Source organism: Solanum dulcamara, chromosome 5 (assembly GCF_947179165.1).
Source record: "Solanum dulcamara chromosome 5, daSolDulc1.2, whole genome shotgun sequence".
NCBI lineage: Eukaryota > Viridiplantae > Streptophyta > Magnoliopsida > Solanales > Solanaceae > Solanum > Solanum dulcamara.
The window spans coordinates 7,996,669-8,011,269 of NC_077241.1; the positions used below are offsets into that span (position 1 = coordinate 7,996,669).

At 39.1% G+C, this 14,601-nt stretch overlaps 1 protein-coding gene and 1 pseudogene across 1 annotated transcript; both read right to left on the reverse strand.

Annotated features, from left to right (window-relative positions):
* Positions 1 to 1,580: 1,580 nt before the first annotated feature.
* LOC129890441 (uncharacterized) lies at positions 1,581 to 2,159 on the reverse strand. The gene is made up of 2 exons (XM_055965996.1): positions 2,017 to 2,159; positions 1,581 to 1,962 (listed from the first exon to the last, which is right to left on the reverse strand). The coding sequence occupies exons 1-2, from the start codon at positions 2,157 to 2,159 to the stop codon at positions 1,581 to 1,583; spliced, it is 525 nt and encodes a 174-aa protein (XP_055821971.1).
* Positions 2,160 to 5,173: 3,014 nt separating this feature from the next.
* Positions 5,174 to 14,601, reverse strand: part of LOC129890442 (2-isopropylmalate synthase A-like) — a 55,178-nt pseudogene continuing 45,750 nt past the window's right edge.

Consider the following 14,601-nt stretch of genomic DNA (forward strand, 5'->3'; position numbering starts at 1 on the left):
GACGAATTAATATCAATTAATTAACGAGCTTCTTATTTTTAATAAAATAAAATAATTAACCTAATTTTAACTAATTACTAATTTATGAAATAATTAATAGAATAAAAAAAATACTTTTTATGGGTCAATTGTGAATATTGCTAAAAGATACTAACTATAAAAAACTATATGTATTATCTTAAAACAATGAAGATGATAAAATTATTTTAAAAGAACTTAAAAAAATATTTTGAGTTTTATAAAAGCTAATTATTTCAATTTATTTGAAATTGAAGAAGGCCAAAATTAAAATAAGATAAATAAACATCAATTAATTACTTCTTCATTTTGACAAAGTAGAATAATTAACTTAAGTTTAAACTAATAAACTTGAAATATGGATCTATTAACTAGGTCAAACTAATTACAAAGTATTTAGTTTAAGATAAATATTCGTTTTGAGATGATTCTCAAATAATGATAAAAAGTAATAATATAAACGAAAATATATATTATTATTCAAGAATTATAAAAAAAATACATATGCCAAAATTACTTAATAATAGAATATATATATATATTAAACTCATTGAAATTGTTTAAAATTGAAGAAACTTTTTTTAAAAATTATTACATTGTGGAGGGTCAAAACTGGGTGTCAAAAAAATATTAAGGAACCTCCAGATAATACTTTGTGAACCATGTATGGTCCTTGCCAATTTGGTGCGAACTTTCATGTATACTTATCTTGATGTGGAAAATGCGTTTGAGAACCAACTGACCAACTTCAAACATTCTTGGTCTCACTCGCTTGTTAAAAGCACGAATCATTCTTTGTTAGTACAATTGACCATAGAAAACGACGGTCATTCTCGTTTTCATCAATCAAAGCCAAATGTTCAATTCGATTACAAACCCAATAGGCATTGCTCAGTTCAACTTCTTAAATAATTCTCAACGAAGATATTTCCACTTCGGCGGGGATTACGGTTTCTGTCCCATATACTAGCAACTATGGGGTTGCTCCAATTGATGTTCTGACAGTCGTTCGGTAACCTAACAAAGCATATGGCAACATCTCATGCCAACCTCTGTGATTGTCAATCATTTTCCTCAAGATCTTTTTGATGTTCTTGTTGGCAGCTTCTACGGCTCCATTCATTTGAGGACAATATGCTGTCAAGTTTTGGTGATTAATCTTGAATTGCTCACATATCTCGTTCATCAAATGACTATTGAGATTTGCTCCATTATTGGTAATGATGGAAATATCAAATTGTTAAGGACGAAGTCTGCTACTACTTTCTTCATAACTAATTTATAAAAGGCTGCTTCCACCCACTTGGTGAAGTAATCAATAGCAACTACAATGAACCTATGTCCATTAGAGGCAGCTGTCTCTATTGGACCAATGATATCTATACCCTAAGCCACAAATAGCCGAGGAGAACTCATAGCATTGAGTTCGTGAGGAGGTACTTGAATCAAATCACCGTGCACTTGAAATTGATGACATTTTTGTACATACTTACAACAGTCATGCTCTATAGTCATCCAAAAATAACCGGCTCGAAGGATCTTCTTCGCCAAGGTAAGCCCATTCATATGAGTTCCACAAACTCCCGCATGAATCTATTCGAGAAGCTTCGTAGCTTCAATGGCATCGACACATTTGAAAAGTCCCATATCTGGAGTCCTCCTATAAAGGGTTCTCCACTTGGAAAGAAATTATTAGCCATTCGACGTATTGCTTTCTTTTGATTGAAAGTCGAATTATCTGGATAAGTTTCAATTTCTAGATATTTCTTTATGTCAAAATACCAAGGTATTCCATCTGGTTCTGCTTCGACATGCGAACAATGAGCGGGTTGTTCTTTCAAATATACCTCTAGAGGGTTAATGTAACTTATATTCGGATGTTTGATCAATGAGGAAATAGTAGAAAGAGCATCAGCAAAATCATTCTGCAACCTTAGAGTATGCCTAAATTCAACCTTACAGAACCTTCTACACAACCTTTACACTATCTTCACATACCGTGCAATCTTTGAATTCTTCATGGACCATTCACCTTGTACCTGATGAATCAGCAAATCTAAATCTCCGATTACCAGCAACTCTTGAATGTCCTTATTGATAGACATTTTTAGACCCATGATGTATGCTTCATACTCAGCCATATTGTTCGTGCAACAAATCGGAGTTTGGCCGCCATAGGATAATGTTGTCTAGATTTTGGTAATAAGACTGCTCCAATTCCATTTTCTTCATGATTCACCACCCCATCAAAAAATACCCTCTAACCAGGGTATGCCACAGAGATATCTTCTCCTACAAAATATACCTCTTCATCGGAAAAATAAGTTCTGAGCAGCTCATATGCTTTTTCTATTGGATTTTCTGTGAGATGATCAGCTAAGGCTTATGTTTTTATCGCCTTTTGGGTCACATACACAATATCGAACTCACTTAAAAGCATTTACCATTTTACCGACTTCCCGGTCGGCATCACTTTCTGAAAGATATACTTCAATGGATCCATCTTGGAAATGAGATATCTATTATGCGAAGACAAGTAATGTCTCAACTTTTGAGCAATCTAGGTTAAAGCACAACAAGTTTTCTCGAAAAGAGTGTAAAGAGCCTCGTATGGAGTAAACTTCTTACTTAAGTAGTAGATTGATCGTTCCTTCTTTCCAGTCTCATCATGTTTACCTAGCACGTATCCAAATGCATTATCCTAGATAGAAAAATATAGTAACAATGGAATCCTTTCCCTCGGAGGAACTGACATCGGTGGATTAGACAAGTAACTTTTGATAGCAGCAAAAGTTGTTTGACACTTTTTGGTCCATTTTGTCAATGCGTCTTTTTTCAGCAGTTTAAAGATAGGCTCACAAATCAATGTGGGCTGAGCTATGGATCGACTGATGTAGTTCAATCTTCCCAAGAAGCTCATCACTTCCTTTTAGGCCCTTGGTGGAGTTAATTCTTGAATCGCCTTGATTTTAGCAGGCTCAAGCTCGATTCCCATTCTACTAACTATAAACCCCAATAATTTACCAGCTGGCACTCCAAAAGCACATTTAGCGGGATTTAATTTCAAGTTGTATTTGCGTAGACAATCAAACAACTTCTTCAAGTGATTCAAATGATCCACACTCTCGCGGGATTTAATAATGACATCATCCACTTACACTTCAATTTCCTTTTGAATCATATCATGAAAAGTGATCGTCAGGTGTCTCATGTAAGTGGCCCCACCATTTTTGATACCAATTGACATTACTCGATAATGATACACACCACACAGTGTGATAAAAGTTATCTTTTTTGCATCTTTTTCATCCAATAGAATCCGGTGATAACTCGCATAGCAATCCACGAATGACTAGATCTCATACTTGGCAGAATTATCAATGAGAATATGGATATTTGGCAATGGGAAGTTATCTTTAGGGCTAGATTTTTTCAGATCTATATAATCAACACAGATTATGATCTTGCCATCTTTCTTAGGCACAGGAACAATGTTGGCTAACCAAGTTGGATACTGTGTCACTTCCACAACTCTGGATTGAATTTTCTTGGCAACCTCTTCTTTGATCCTCAAACTCAAATCTGGCTTGAATTTTCGAGTCTTTTGTTTTACCGAACTGTAATCCGGATTAATTGGCAATTAATGAGAAATGATGTCTATACTCAAACCTGGCATGTCGTCATAAAATCAAGTAAATATATCGATGTAATCTCTAAGAAAACTAATAAGTTCCTTCCTCTGAGCTTTTGTTAAATGGACACTGATTTTGACTTCTTTGATACACTCATTATCTCCTAGATTCATAGGCTCAATTTCCTCTTGATTTGGCTTATATTGATCCTTAAATTATTTCAATCCCTCAGTGAGGTGTTCGGGTATCGTAGTCTCTTTATCATAATCCTCGAACTCATCACCATCTATCTCATTTTGTTCATTTAGCTTGTGACATGACATGATATTGACAGGTTTTAAGTTATTTTTACTGAAATCATAAGAAAATAAAGTTAGATAAGTAAAATATAGACTGATATGCAAATAATAAGTAAATTTTGCAATAAAGGAGGTATTCATTTAAACCAAAAGAAATACAAAGTTTGGCCATGATTGTGGGTCAATCTACCTTTATTCATACATCACACGGGGTATTTAAAGGATAACTAGATAGAATTAACATAAAGGGTGGGTCTCGGGCCTCTTTCGGACTACCACCAATTTAAAAGTAAGTAGATAATATGTCTTTATCTACCAAGACGAGCGACGAACTAAGAGCGGCGCGGACGTCCAATTTGATAATTGCTCCTCTGGCTTAGCATCACGGATGCCCGATATCCCTGTTTCTTCCTCCAAGATCACAGCATAATCTTCTTCGTCAAACAATCTTCCCATCCCTTCCACTAGATCATCAATCTCAGACTTTAAAGCTTTAGCAAAAAATGACTAGTACAGACTTGGAATAGGCTTATATCATGATCATGTTTCTTCCTTGTATCTTCTTCAAATAACTCTTTCTCTGTTGGGATATAACCAACGCTAAAGTGAAATTTTTTAGATGGGATAGGAAGAGGTTCAAATATCCCATCCAAGTTCTTCCCTAACCTACGCCCAAGTTCAAACCCGCTTCTTAACATAATTATGGAAAGCATTTTATACACTGATGGCATTAGCACTTGAGGTGTTGTATCTTCATCATCAGCATTCATTATCTCCACCATATGAAATCAGTAGATTTAGGAGATGCTTTAATAAAGGAAACCGAGGATTCAGGGTAACTAAGGTCACTTTCTTCACCCTGAATGACAATCTCATGGTCCTCTCAAATAAATTTCAATAGCTGATGTAATGTAGATGGAACTGCCCTCACCGCATGTATCCATGGTCTTCCTAGCAACAAATTATAGCTTATGGCTATACCCATTACTTGAAACTCAGTAGCAAATTCTGCATGCCCTACTTGGATGCACAAGTCTACTTCCCCATGGTCTCTCTTTGTGCACCATCAAATGCTCTTACATTCATACGATTTTGATGGATTTTCCCTGCGTCATAATCTAGCTGAGAGAGGGTTGATAATGGGAAAATATTAAGTCCTAAGCCATTATCAATTAACACTCAAACCAAAAACTTGCCTTTATATTTGATGGTGATATATAGGGCTCAGTTTTGCATCACTCCTTCAAGTGACAACTCTTCTCCTCGAAAAGAGATTTGGTGACTTGTAGTGACACGATTCACCATGGCAGCCATATTCTCACCACTTGTTCCCATTGGTACATATGCTTCATCAAGTACCTTCAATAATGCTTATCGATGGTACTTAGAACTCATTAATAGACCCCACATAAAAATTTGAGTTGGGGTCTTTTCCAAATGCTTGGCAATGGAGTATTCCTTGGATTGTATTCTTCGCCAAAACTCTTCAGCTTCACCTTCTATGATTGGCCTCTTTTCTTTGCGTTACCTGAGTCCTCTCCTCTGGAATATAATATCTTCTAGAATGCGTCATTCTTTGCACTGTAGCCGTTTGCATAACAAACTTTTCTTTGGACTGGATATGGCTTTCTTCTGTTGCCAAAGTGAATATCTGAAGAGGCACGGTTATCACCACAAACTCTGGATGAGCCTTTATGGTTAATAAGGCCACTGTTGGAATAAGTGAATTGACATTTTCTTTGCTTCTAGTCTAATTGGTGAGCCAATCTTCTTCTTTTTCGATCATGTTTATGGTTGCTCCCTTGTGATCAGGCAATAGTTTATGGTTCATATTGTGGGGAAAATCTTGGAGAGTGATAACTCTGAGGTCAATCAAGTCTTGAATCTTGTATTTCAAGTTGATACATCCTACTGTATCATGTCCTACCCCTCTAAAATAGTAGGCACATCATTGTTCTACTCGAAAGAACCTCGATGTAGGATTTATCAACTTTTCTTCTATTGGCTGAATCATTCCTTGTAAGATTCTGCATGGTTTAAAGGTGGGATTATGTCATACTAGGGTAAAGTAGGGGGAAAATAGCTTCGAAGGACCCTTTTCATCTCAAATGCAATGACATATAATTGTATATATGAGATAGGACCCATAACTAAGTATTTGAAGAGTATTATATGTGTTTTAGGGTAATAAGTGATCTCTATAACCAAGTCAAGCCCAAAGGATTTCTATCGACTAAGTTTTCGTATGAGACCATAGAAGGGTCTACTTCAAATGGCCATATCTCCTAGAATATAACTAATTGGGTATCATATGACCTATCCAATTAAAGGCCTTTGAATCTTCTTTCCAATGCCACCAATATTGCAATTTTTGAAATTTGGAGTCAAACATTAGGACCATTTTTCTATAGACTATCACTGTAGAAATTTTAGGCCTAGGGCTACAGTGGCGCCCGACGCCACTATAGCTGTAACACCCCTCAAAAATTTTCCCTAAGATTCAGACCTTTCTTATACACGTGTAAGGTCGAACTCAGTTATTGTGAAGCAATTTCATGAGTAAGGTGAGTCTTTGAGAAATTGAGCAGCGTTAGAGGTAATGTGGGGTCACGAAGGACCCCTAGGACCAAGTTGAGTCCAAAGGATCCATCGTGGCTAAGCTTTAGGACGAGTTCAAAAAAGGGATCGACTTCTAACGACCTTATCTTTTGAAAGACGGAAATTTGGGTGGCCCACAACCTATCAAATTAAAGGTCGTCGAGTCTTCTTTCCAACGCCACCAAGAATATAATATTTGGGGTTCGGAGTCGAAAGATATGACGATCCGAAGATGAACTAGCGCAGAAGGAATTTTAGGCCTGGGGTTCAACTACTGGGAATCTGGGCTTAGCGCCGCAGTGGCGCGATGCGCCACTATCGTGCCAGAAACATGCCTCAGTAGTTTAGTCCCTGGCGCGGCGCGCCACTAAAAGATGTGTAGGGTTTTACAAGCCAAATTTCCAGAACCCAGAACCTTTGGCCTTGGCGCTATAAGGGCGCGACGCGCCACTATCGCGCCAGAAATATACCTCAGTAGTTTGGTCTCTGGCATGGCGCGCCACTATGAGGTGTGCAGGTTTTAGGCGTAATCGGCCTGGCGCTGCAATGGCGCGACGCGCCACTATCGTGCCAGGTGCAGTTTTAGCCTATTTTCAGAACTTTTGAGAAGGAGCAATTTGGGAATTGTCCCAAATTATATATGTATCATCCTTGGCCAATTTGGGGACATATTTTCAGCCCCTACTCTCTCTCTAGAAAGCCCTAGGAGACCCCCCCCTCTCTCTCTCTCTCTTCTTCTTCTTCTTCTCCATTTCCAACAAGAAGAGTTCCAAGAGCTTTAAGGTTTGAGTTCTCCATTGAAGACCCAACCACAAGGTTTTCTTCAAGTCTTCAATAAGGTATGTAAGGCTATCTAAAACATGGGTTGAGTCCACCCATGTGCCCTACTCTTGCTTTGAGGTTAGATGTTCATGAAAAATAGAGTTTCTTGGTATAGTTTATATTTGTATGAACTTTGTCCCTATTTATTTGACCCTATATGTGTTGATGTTGTTGAGCCAAAGAGTTCCCAAAATGAGCCTATATGTGAATATGAGTTGATGAAGATGAGTTGTTAATATGTTTTATTGATCTTCTTAACTATGTGGATTATGATAAAAGAGGTTATTTTCATAAGAAGTGTTGCCTATTTTAGAGTGTGATTTAAAGTCTTGAGTTGTGATGAGTCTCAAGGATTTCTCAAATAGATAGAGTAAATGATTGGTTATGTCTATATGTTGCTATAATTGTGCATTTAAATTTCTTTTGAAGAGATGATTGAGATTGATCGGATAGTACGATTGGAAGAGATTCGATTGTGATAGAGTTTATGAGTTGACAAGGTTGTAATTAGACTTATCTATATGAGTTGATTGGATGGAGTTTTATGAGCATTGAGTCTTGGGAGGAGTATCGAGCACCGAATTGGGAAAGAGTATAGTCCATACTCGAACCCAATACTTGTGTTGCCAAACGTAGGGGGGATTGAACCATTAAAGTCGGATGCTTCCTCGAGAGTTTTGTCCTGACATTATAGGACTTGGTTAGATTAGATCCATGATTGATTGACTCGTTCATGCCCTGGCAAAGTATGAACGGACGCGGCAACAACATCAGCTTGTTATACTGTCACTGGCTCATAAGTGATGGTTGTCGGTTAAGAAAAACTCCCAAATAGGTCTTAATAGTACTCTGAGTCAGACTGAGTTGAATGATATGTGATTGGTCCCGTCTAAATCATATTCTTGTTTAGACTTAGGACATTTGAGTGAGTTGTCCTGTATATATATATATATATATATATATATATATATATGAGTTGAGATTCTGAGTTGACAGATTCTTCCTTGATGTTCATTGCATTCAGCCATTTTACATACTCGTACATTCCATGTACTGACGTCATTTGGCCTGTATCGTTTCATGATGTAGAGACAGGTACTAAAGATCCTCGACCGGCGCTCCATTGAAGATCCACATACACTCCCAGCTAGTTGGTGAGTCCTCCTAGTTTCCGGAGGATGTTGAACCTTATTGTATAGTTTTGTTGTAGCTTCCTTTACTTTGATTTCTTGGTAGCCATGAGCTTGTCATTGGCACCTTTTAGACTTTGATAGAGGCTTCATAGACTGGAGTGTGGGGAGGTTGAATGGTTATTGTGAGGAGTTTTATTATATTTATTTTGTCGAGTTAAACATGTATGGCCTTCGGCCCCCATATTGTGAATAGTATTTCATTAATTGAGTTCCGCTAAGAGAATATGATAGAACGAATGTGTGACTGGACCAGGTGGTTCGCTCGGAGGTCAGAAATGGCCTTCGGGTGCCGGTTACATCTAGGGTACCCTCCCGGGGCGTGACAATAGCGCCCGAAATTAGCCTTAGTAGTTTGGCCCTTGGCGTGGTGCGCCACTATAGCGCCAATAAGGTTTTGAGCCCATTTTCAAGATTTTAGGAGCATTTTAGTCTTCTATTGTGTTTTAGACAAAAGTGGTGTCGTTTTGGATGAAAAATCCTCCTATCTAAAGACCCTTCAAACCCCTCATTTCTTTCACTCTAACTTCTCCAACAAAAACCCTAACCACTCAAGTTCCTCTCAAGCCTTCTTCTTCTATCTCCAAGAAGATCAAGCCTCCATTTCCTTTCAAGTTTTTCATTCAAGAGTTGACTCCTCAAGGTATGTGGGTTTTCATCCATGAGTTCTTCCACCCATGGAGCCCAAATATTTTCTCAACCTAGCATTTTAATTCAAAATAATGAAATCTTATGGGTTTTTACATGATGATTCCAAATACATAGATTATGTTATATTTGAAGTTTATTTACTTATATTGATATATATTGACTCTCAATTCCAAGTGATGAGTTTTTATGAATTTTCATACTACGATTTCAAATGTATAGATTCTTGAATATTTGAAGTTTGTTTATCTATGTTGACTTATGGTGATTCTTATTTACATGAAATGGATGATTTATCAAGATCCCTGTATGAAGGCTTGAAAGTAGTTTTAAAGTATATCGGTGGGTTGTTTTAAGATGTTTTAAATAATAAATTATTTCACTCTCATGCATGTTAGCAATTATTTAAATGACTTGAAGGTTGATTTATTTGGACCCACCTAGTTTCTTATGATAAAGTAAAGTTGAAATGAATGTTTGACAATATCTACAAATGAGTTTAAAGGTGCTCTTTGCAAATAAGTGTTGTGAATGATGATTCTAAATATTCAAGCAAGTTAATGATAGGGTGAGTTAAGGCCCTAAAGATATTTTATGGATAAAGATATGTGATTTAGAAATGTCTACATTCACATCACATGAGACAAAGTTAAGGATCTATTCTATGATTTTGTTTTTATGAAGAATGGATGGGTAGTAGATATGGCCCCTCCCACACGATGATTGACTTTGTGTTTTATGGTTTGTCTATTCCGTTGAGAGTTTACCTAGCACCTAGTGGGCCTTGGGATAGGCATTCTCTCTCGTAGCAAAGGCAAAAGACCCATAGAAAGATTCTATGGCCTTCTTAGGCCACATTGTATCTGGAGATGACATTCAGGTTGATGCTCAGAAGGTTGAAGCGGTGAAGAATTGGCCCAGACCCACATCCCCGATGGAGATAAGAAGCTTCTTGGATTTGGCGGGCTATTATCAAAGGTTTGGAGAGAGATTCTCATCCATATCATCACCATTGACTAAGCTGACTCAAAAGAAGGCTAAGTTCCAATGGTCCGATGCTTGTGAGGAGAGTTTCCTGAAATTGAAGGCCAAGCTAACCACTGCTCCTGTTCTAGCATTGCTCGATGGAACAAAGGGCTTTGTGGTCTACTGTGATGCATTCAGAATTGCCTTGGGTTGTGTGTTGATGCAAAGGGGGAAGGTGATAGCCTATGCTTCGAGACAGCTTAAGGTTCATGAGCGAAATTACCCAACTCATGACCTTGAGTTGGCAGCTGTGGTGTTTGCGCTTAAAGTCTGGCGTCACTACTTGTATGGAGTGCATGTTGATGTATTAACCAATCATAAGAGATTACAATATGTCTTTAGCTAGAAGGAACTCAACCTGAGGCAAAGGAGATGGCTTGAGCTACTCAAGGACTAGGACATGAGCATCCTCTACCATCCAGGTAAAGCTAATGTTGTTGTTGATGCTCTTAGCAGGTTGTCCATGGATAGCACTGCCCATGTAGAAAAGGGAAGGAGGGAATTGGCGAAGGAGGTACATCGATTAGCCCGATTGGGAGTTTGACTCGAAGAGAACAATAAAGGTGGAGTAAACGTTTGAGATGGGGCTACGTCCTCACTTGTAGTAGAGGTAAAGGAGAAACAAGATTAGGATCCCATCCTCCTCCGGTTGAAGGAAGTTGTTCACAAACAAGGGGTGATGGTTTTCACCAAAGGGGGAGATGGTGTGTTGAGGTACCAAAGTAGATTGTGTGTACCTGATGTCAATGATGTTCGAGAGAGGATTATGGCCGAAGCGCATAGTTCCAAATACTCTATTCATCCAGGTTCCACGAAAATGTACCATGACTTGAGGAAAATCTATTGGTGGAGTGGGATAAAGAGGCATATTGCGGAATTTGTTTCCAAGTGCCCAAATTACCAACAGGTGAAGGTTGAGCATCAAAGGCCATGTGGTTTAGCCCAAAATATAAGAATTCCAGAATGGAAGTGGGAGATGATCAACATGGACTTTATTACAGGCTTGCCGAAGTCCCGAAAGCAACATGATTCCATTTGGGTAATTGTGGATAGAATGACAAAATCAGCTCACTTCTTGGCGGTTAAGACTACTGACACCGCAGAAGATTATGCAAAGTTGTATATACAGGAGATCGTCAGATTGCATGGGGTCCCTTTGTCTACATCTCCGACAGAGGAGCTCAATTCACTTCCCAATTTTGGAAATCCTTTCAGAAGGGATTAGGTTCGAGGGTGAACTTGAGTACAGCCTTCCATCCCCAGATAGATGGCCAAGCAGATAACACCATCCAGACATTGGAAGATATGTTGAGGGCATGTGTGCTCGACTTCAAGGGAAATCGGGATGATCACTTACCTCTCATAGAGTTTGCATACAACAATAGCTATCATGCAAGCATTCAAATGGCTCCTTATGAAGCTTTGTATGGGAGGAGGTGTAGAACTCCCATTGGGTGGTTTGAAGTTGGTGAAGCCAAGTTGATTGGGCCTGACCTTGTTCACCAAGCCATGGAGAAGGTGAGATTTATCCAAGATAGGCTAAAGACAGCCCAAAGTCGCCAAAAATCTTACACAGATGTGAGGAGGAGAGACTTGGAGTTTGAGGTGAGTGATTGGGTGTACTTGAAAGTATCACCCATGAAGGGTGTCATGAGGTTTAGAAGGAAAGGGAAGCTCAGTCCTTGATATATTGGTCCTTACCATATTTTGAGGTAGATTGGGAGTGTTGCTTATGAGTTGGAGTTACCCTCGGAGTTAGCTTTTATATATCTGGTACTCCACGTTTCGATGTTGAAGAAGTGCTTGGGTGATCCCTCGTTAGTAGTCCCCATTGATAGTGTTGGAATTAAGGATAGCTTATCTTATGAAGAGGTCTCGATCCAAATTCTTGATCGCCAAATTCGCAAATTGAGAAACAAAGAGGTCGCCTCAGTCAAAGTACTGTGGAGGAACGAATTTGTTGAGGAAGCCACATGGGAAGCGGAGGGAGCCATGAAATCTAAATATCCATATCTATTCGTGCCTACTGAGGAGAATGTTGAAGGTAATGACCATTTCCTTGACTTGAATTCATTTGTGCATTTTGAGTTTTGATTGATATTTGTTTGAGAATGTGATTGGTTGAATGACTGAAATTTTGACTGTGATTTGTACCCCGAGTCCATTCTTGGTTGCTCGTCATTCGAGGACGAATGATCTCAAGGGGGAGATAATGTAACACCCCTCAAAAATTTTCCCTAAGATTCGGACCTTTCTTGTACACGTGTAAGGTCGAACTCGGTTATTGTGAAACAATTTCATGAGTAAGGTGAGTCTTTGAGCAATTGGGCAGCGTTAGAGGTAATGTGGGGTCACGAAGGACCCCTAGGACCAAGTTGAGTCCAAAGGATCCATCGTGGCTAAGCTTTAGGACGAGTTCGAAAACGGGATCGACTTTTAACGACCATATCTTTTGAAAGACAGCAATTTGGGTGGCCCACGACCTATCAAATTAAAGGTCGTCGAGTCTTCTTTCCAACGCCACCAAGAATGTAATATTTGGGGTTCGGAGTCGAAAGATATGACGATCCGAAGATGAACTAGCGCAGCAGGAATTTCAGGCCTGGGTTCAACTACTGGGAATCTGGGCTTGGCGCCACAGTGGCGCGATGCGCCACTATCGCGCCAGAAACATGCCTCAGTAGTTTAGTCCCTGGCGCGGCGCGCCACTAAAAGATGTGTAGGGTTTTACAAGCCAAATTTCCAGAACCCAGAACCTTTGGCCTTGGCACTATAAGGGCGCGATGCGCCACTATCGCGCCAGAAACATGCCTCAGTAGTTTGGTCCCTGGCGTGGTGCGCCACTACGAGGTGTGCAGGTTTTAGGCGTAATCGGCCTGGCACTGCAATGGCGCGACGCGCTACTATCGTGCCAGGTGTAGTTTTAGCCTATTTTCAGAACTTTTGAGAAGGGGCAATTTGGGAATTGTCCCAAATTATATATGTATCATCCTTGGACAATTTGGGGACATATTTCCAGCCCCCACTCTCTCTCTAGAAAGCCCTAGGAGTCCCCCTCTCTCTCTCTCTCTTCTTCTTCTTCTTCTTCTCCATTTCCAACAAGAAGAGTTCCAAGAGCTTCAAGGTTTGAGTTCTCCATTGAAGACCCAACCACAAGGTTTTCTTCAAGTCTTCACTAAGGTATGTAAGGCTATCTAAAACATGGGTTGAATCCACCCATGTGCCCTACTCTTGCTTTGAGGTTAGATGTTCATGAAAAATAGAGTTTCTTGGTATAGTTTATATTTGTATGAACTTTGTCCCCTATTTATTTGACCCTATATGTGTTGATGTTGTTGAGCCAAAGAGTTCCCAAAATGAGCCTATATGTGAATATGAGTTGATGAAGATGAGTTGCTAATATGTTTTATTGATCTTCTTAACTATGTGGATTATGATAAAAGAGGTTATTTTCCTAAGAAGTGTTGCCTATTTTAGAGTGTGATTTAAAGTCTTGAGTTGTGATGAGTCTCAAGGATTTCTCAAATAAATAGAGTAAATGATTGGTTATGTCTATATGTTGCTATAATTGTGCATTTAAATTTCTTTTGAAGAGATGATTGAGATTGATCGGATAGTACGAGTGGAAGAGATTCGATTGTGATAGAGTTTATGAGTTGACAAGGTTGTAATTAGACTTGTCTATATGAGTTGATTGGATGGAGTTTTATGAGCATTGAGTCTTGGGAGGAGTATCGAGCACCGAATTGGGCAAGAGTATAGTCCATACTCGAACCCAATACTTGTGTTGCCAAACGTAGGGGGGATTGAACCGTTAAAGTTAGATGCTTCCCCGAGAGTTTTGTCCTGACATTATAGGACTTGGTTGGATTGGATCCATGATTGATTGACTCGTTCATGCCCTGGCAAAGTATGAATAGATGCGGCAACAACGTCGGCTTGTTGTACTGTCACTAGCTCATAATGATGGTTGTCGGTTAAGAGAAACTCCCAGATAGGTCTTGATAGTACTCTGAGTCAGACTGAGTTGAATGATATGTGATTGGTCCCATCTAAATCATATTCTTGTTTAGACTTAGGCCATTTGAGTGAGTTGTCCTGTATATATATATATATGAGTTGAGATTCTGAGTTGACTGATTCTTCCTTGATGTTTATTGCATTCAGCCATTTTATATACTCGTACATTCCATGTACTGACGTCATTTGGATTGCATCATTTCATGATGCAGAGACAGGTACTAGAGATCCTCGACCGGTGCTTCGTTGAAGATCCACATACACTCTCAGCTAGTTGGTGAGTCCTCCTAGTTTCCGGAGGATGTTGAACCTTATTGTATAGTTTTGTTGTAGCTTCCTTTACTTTGA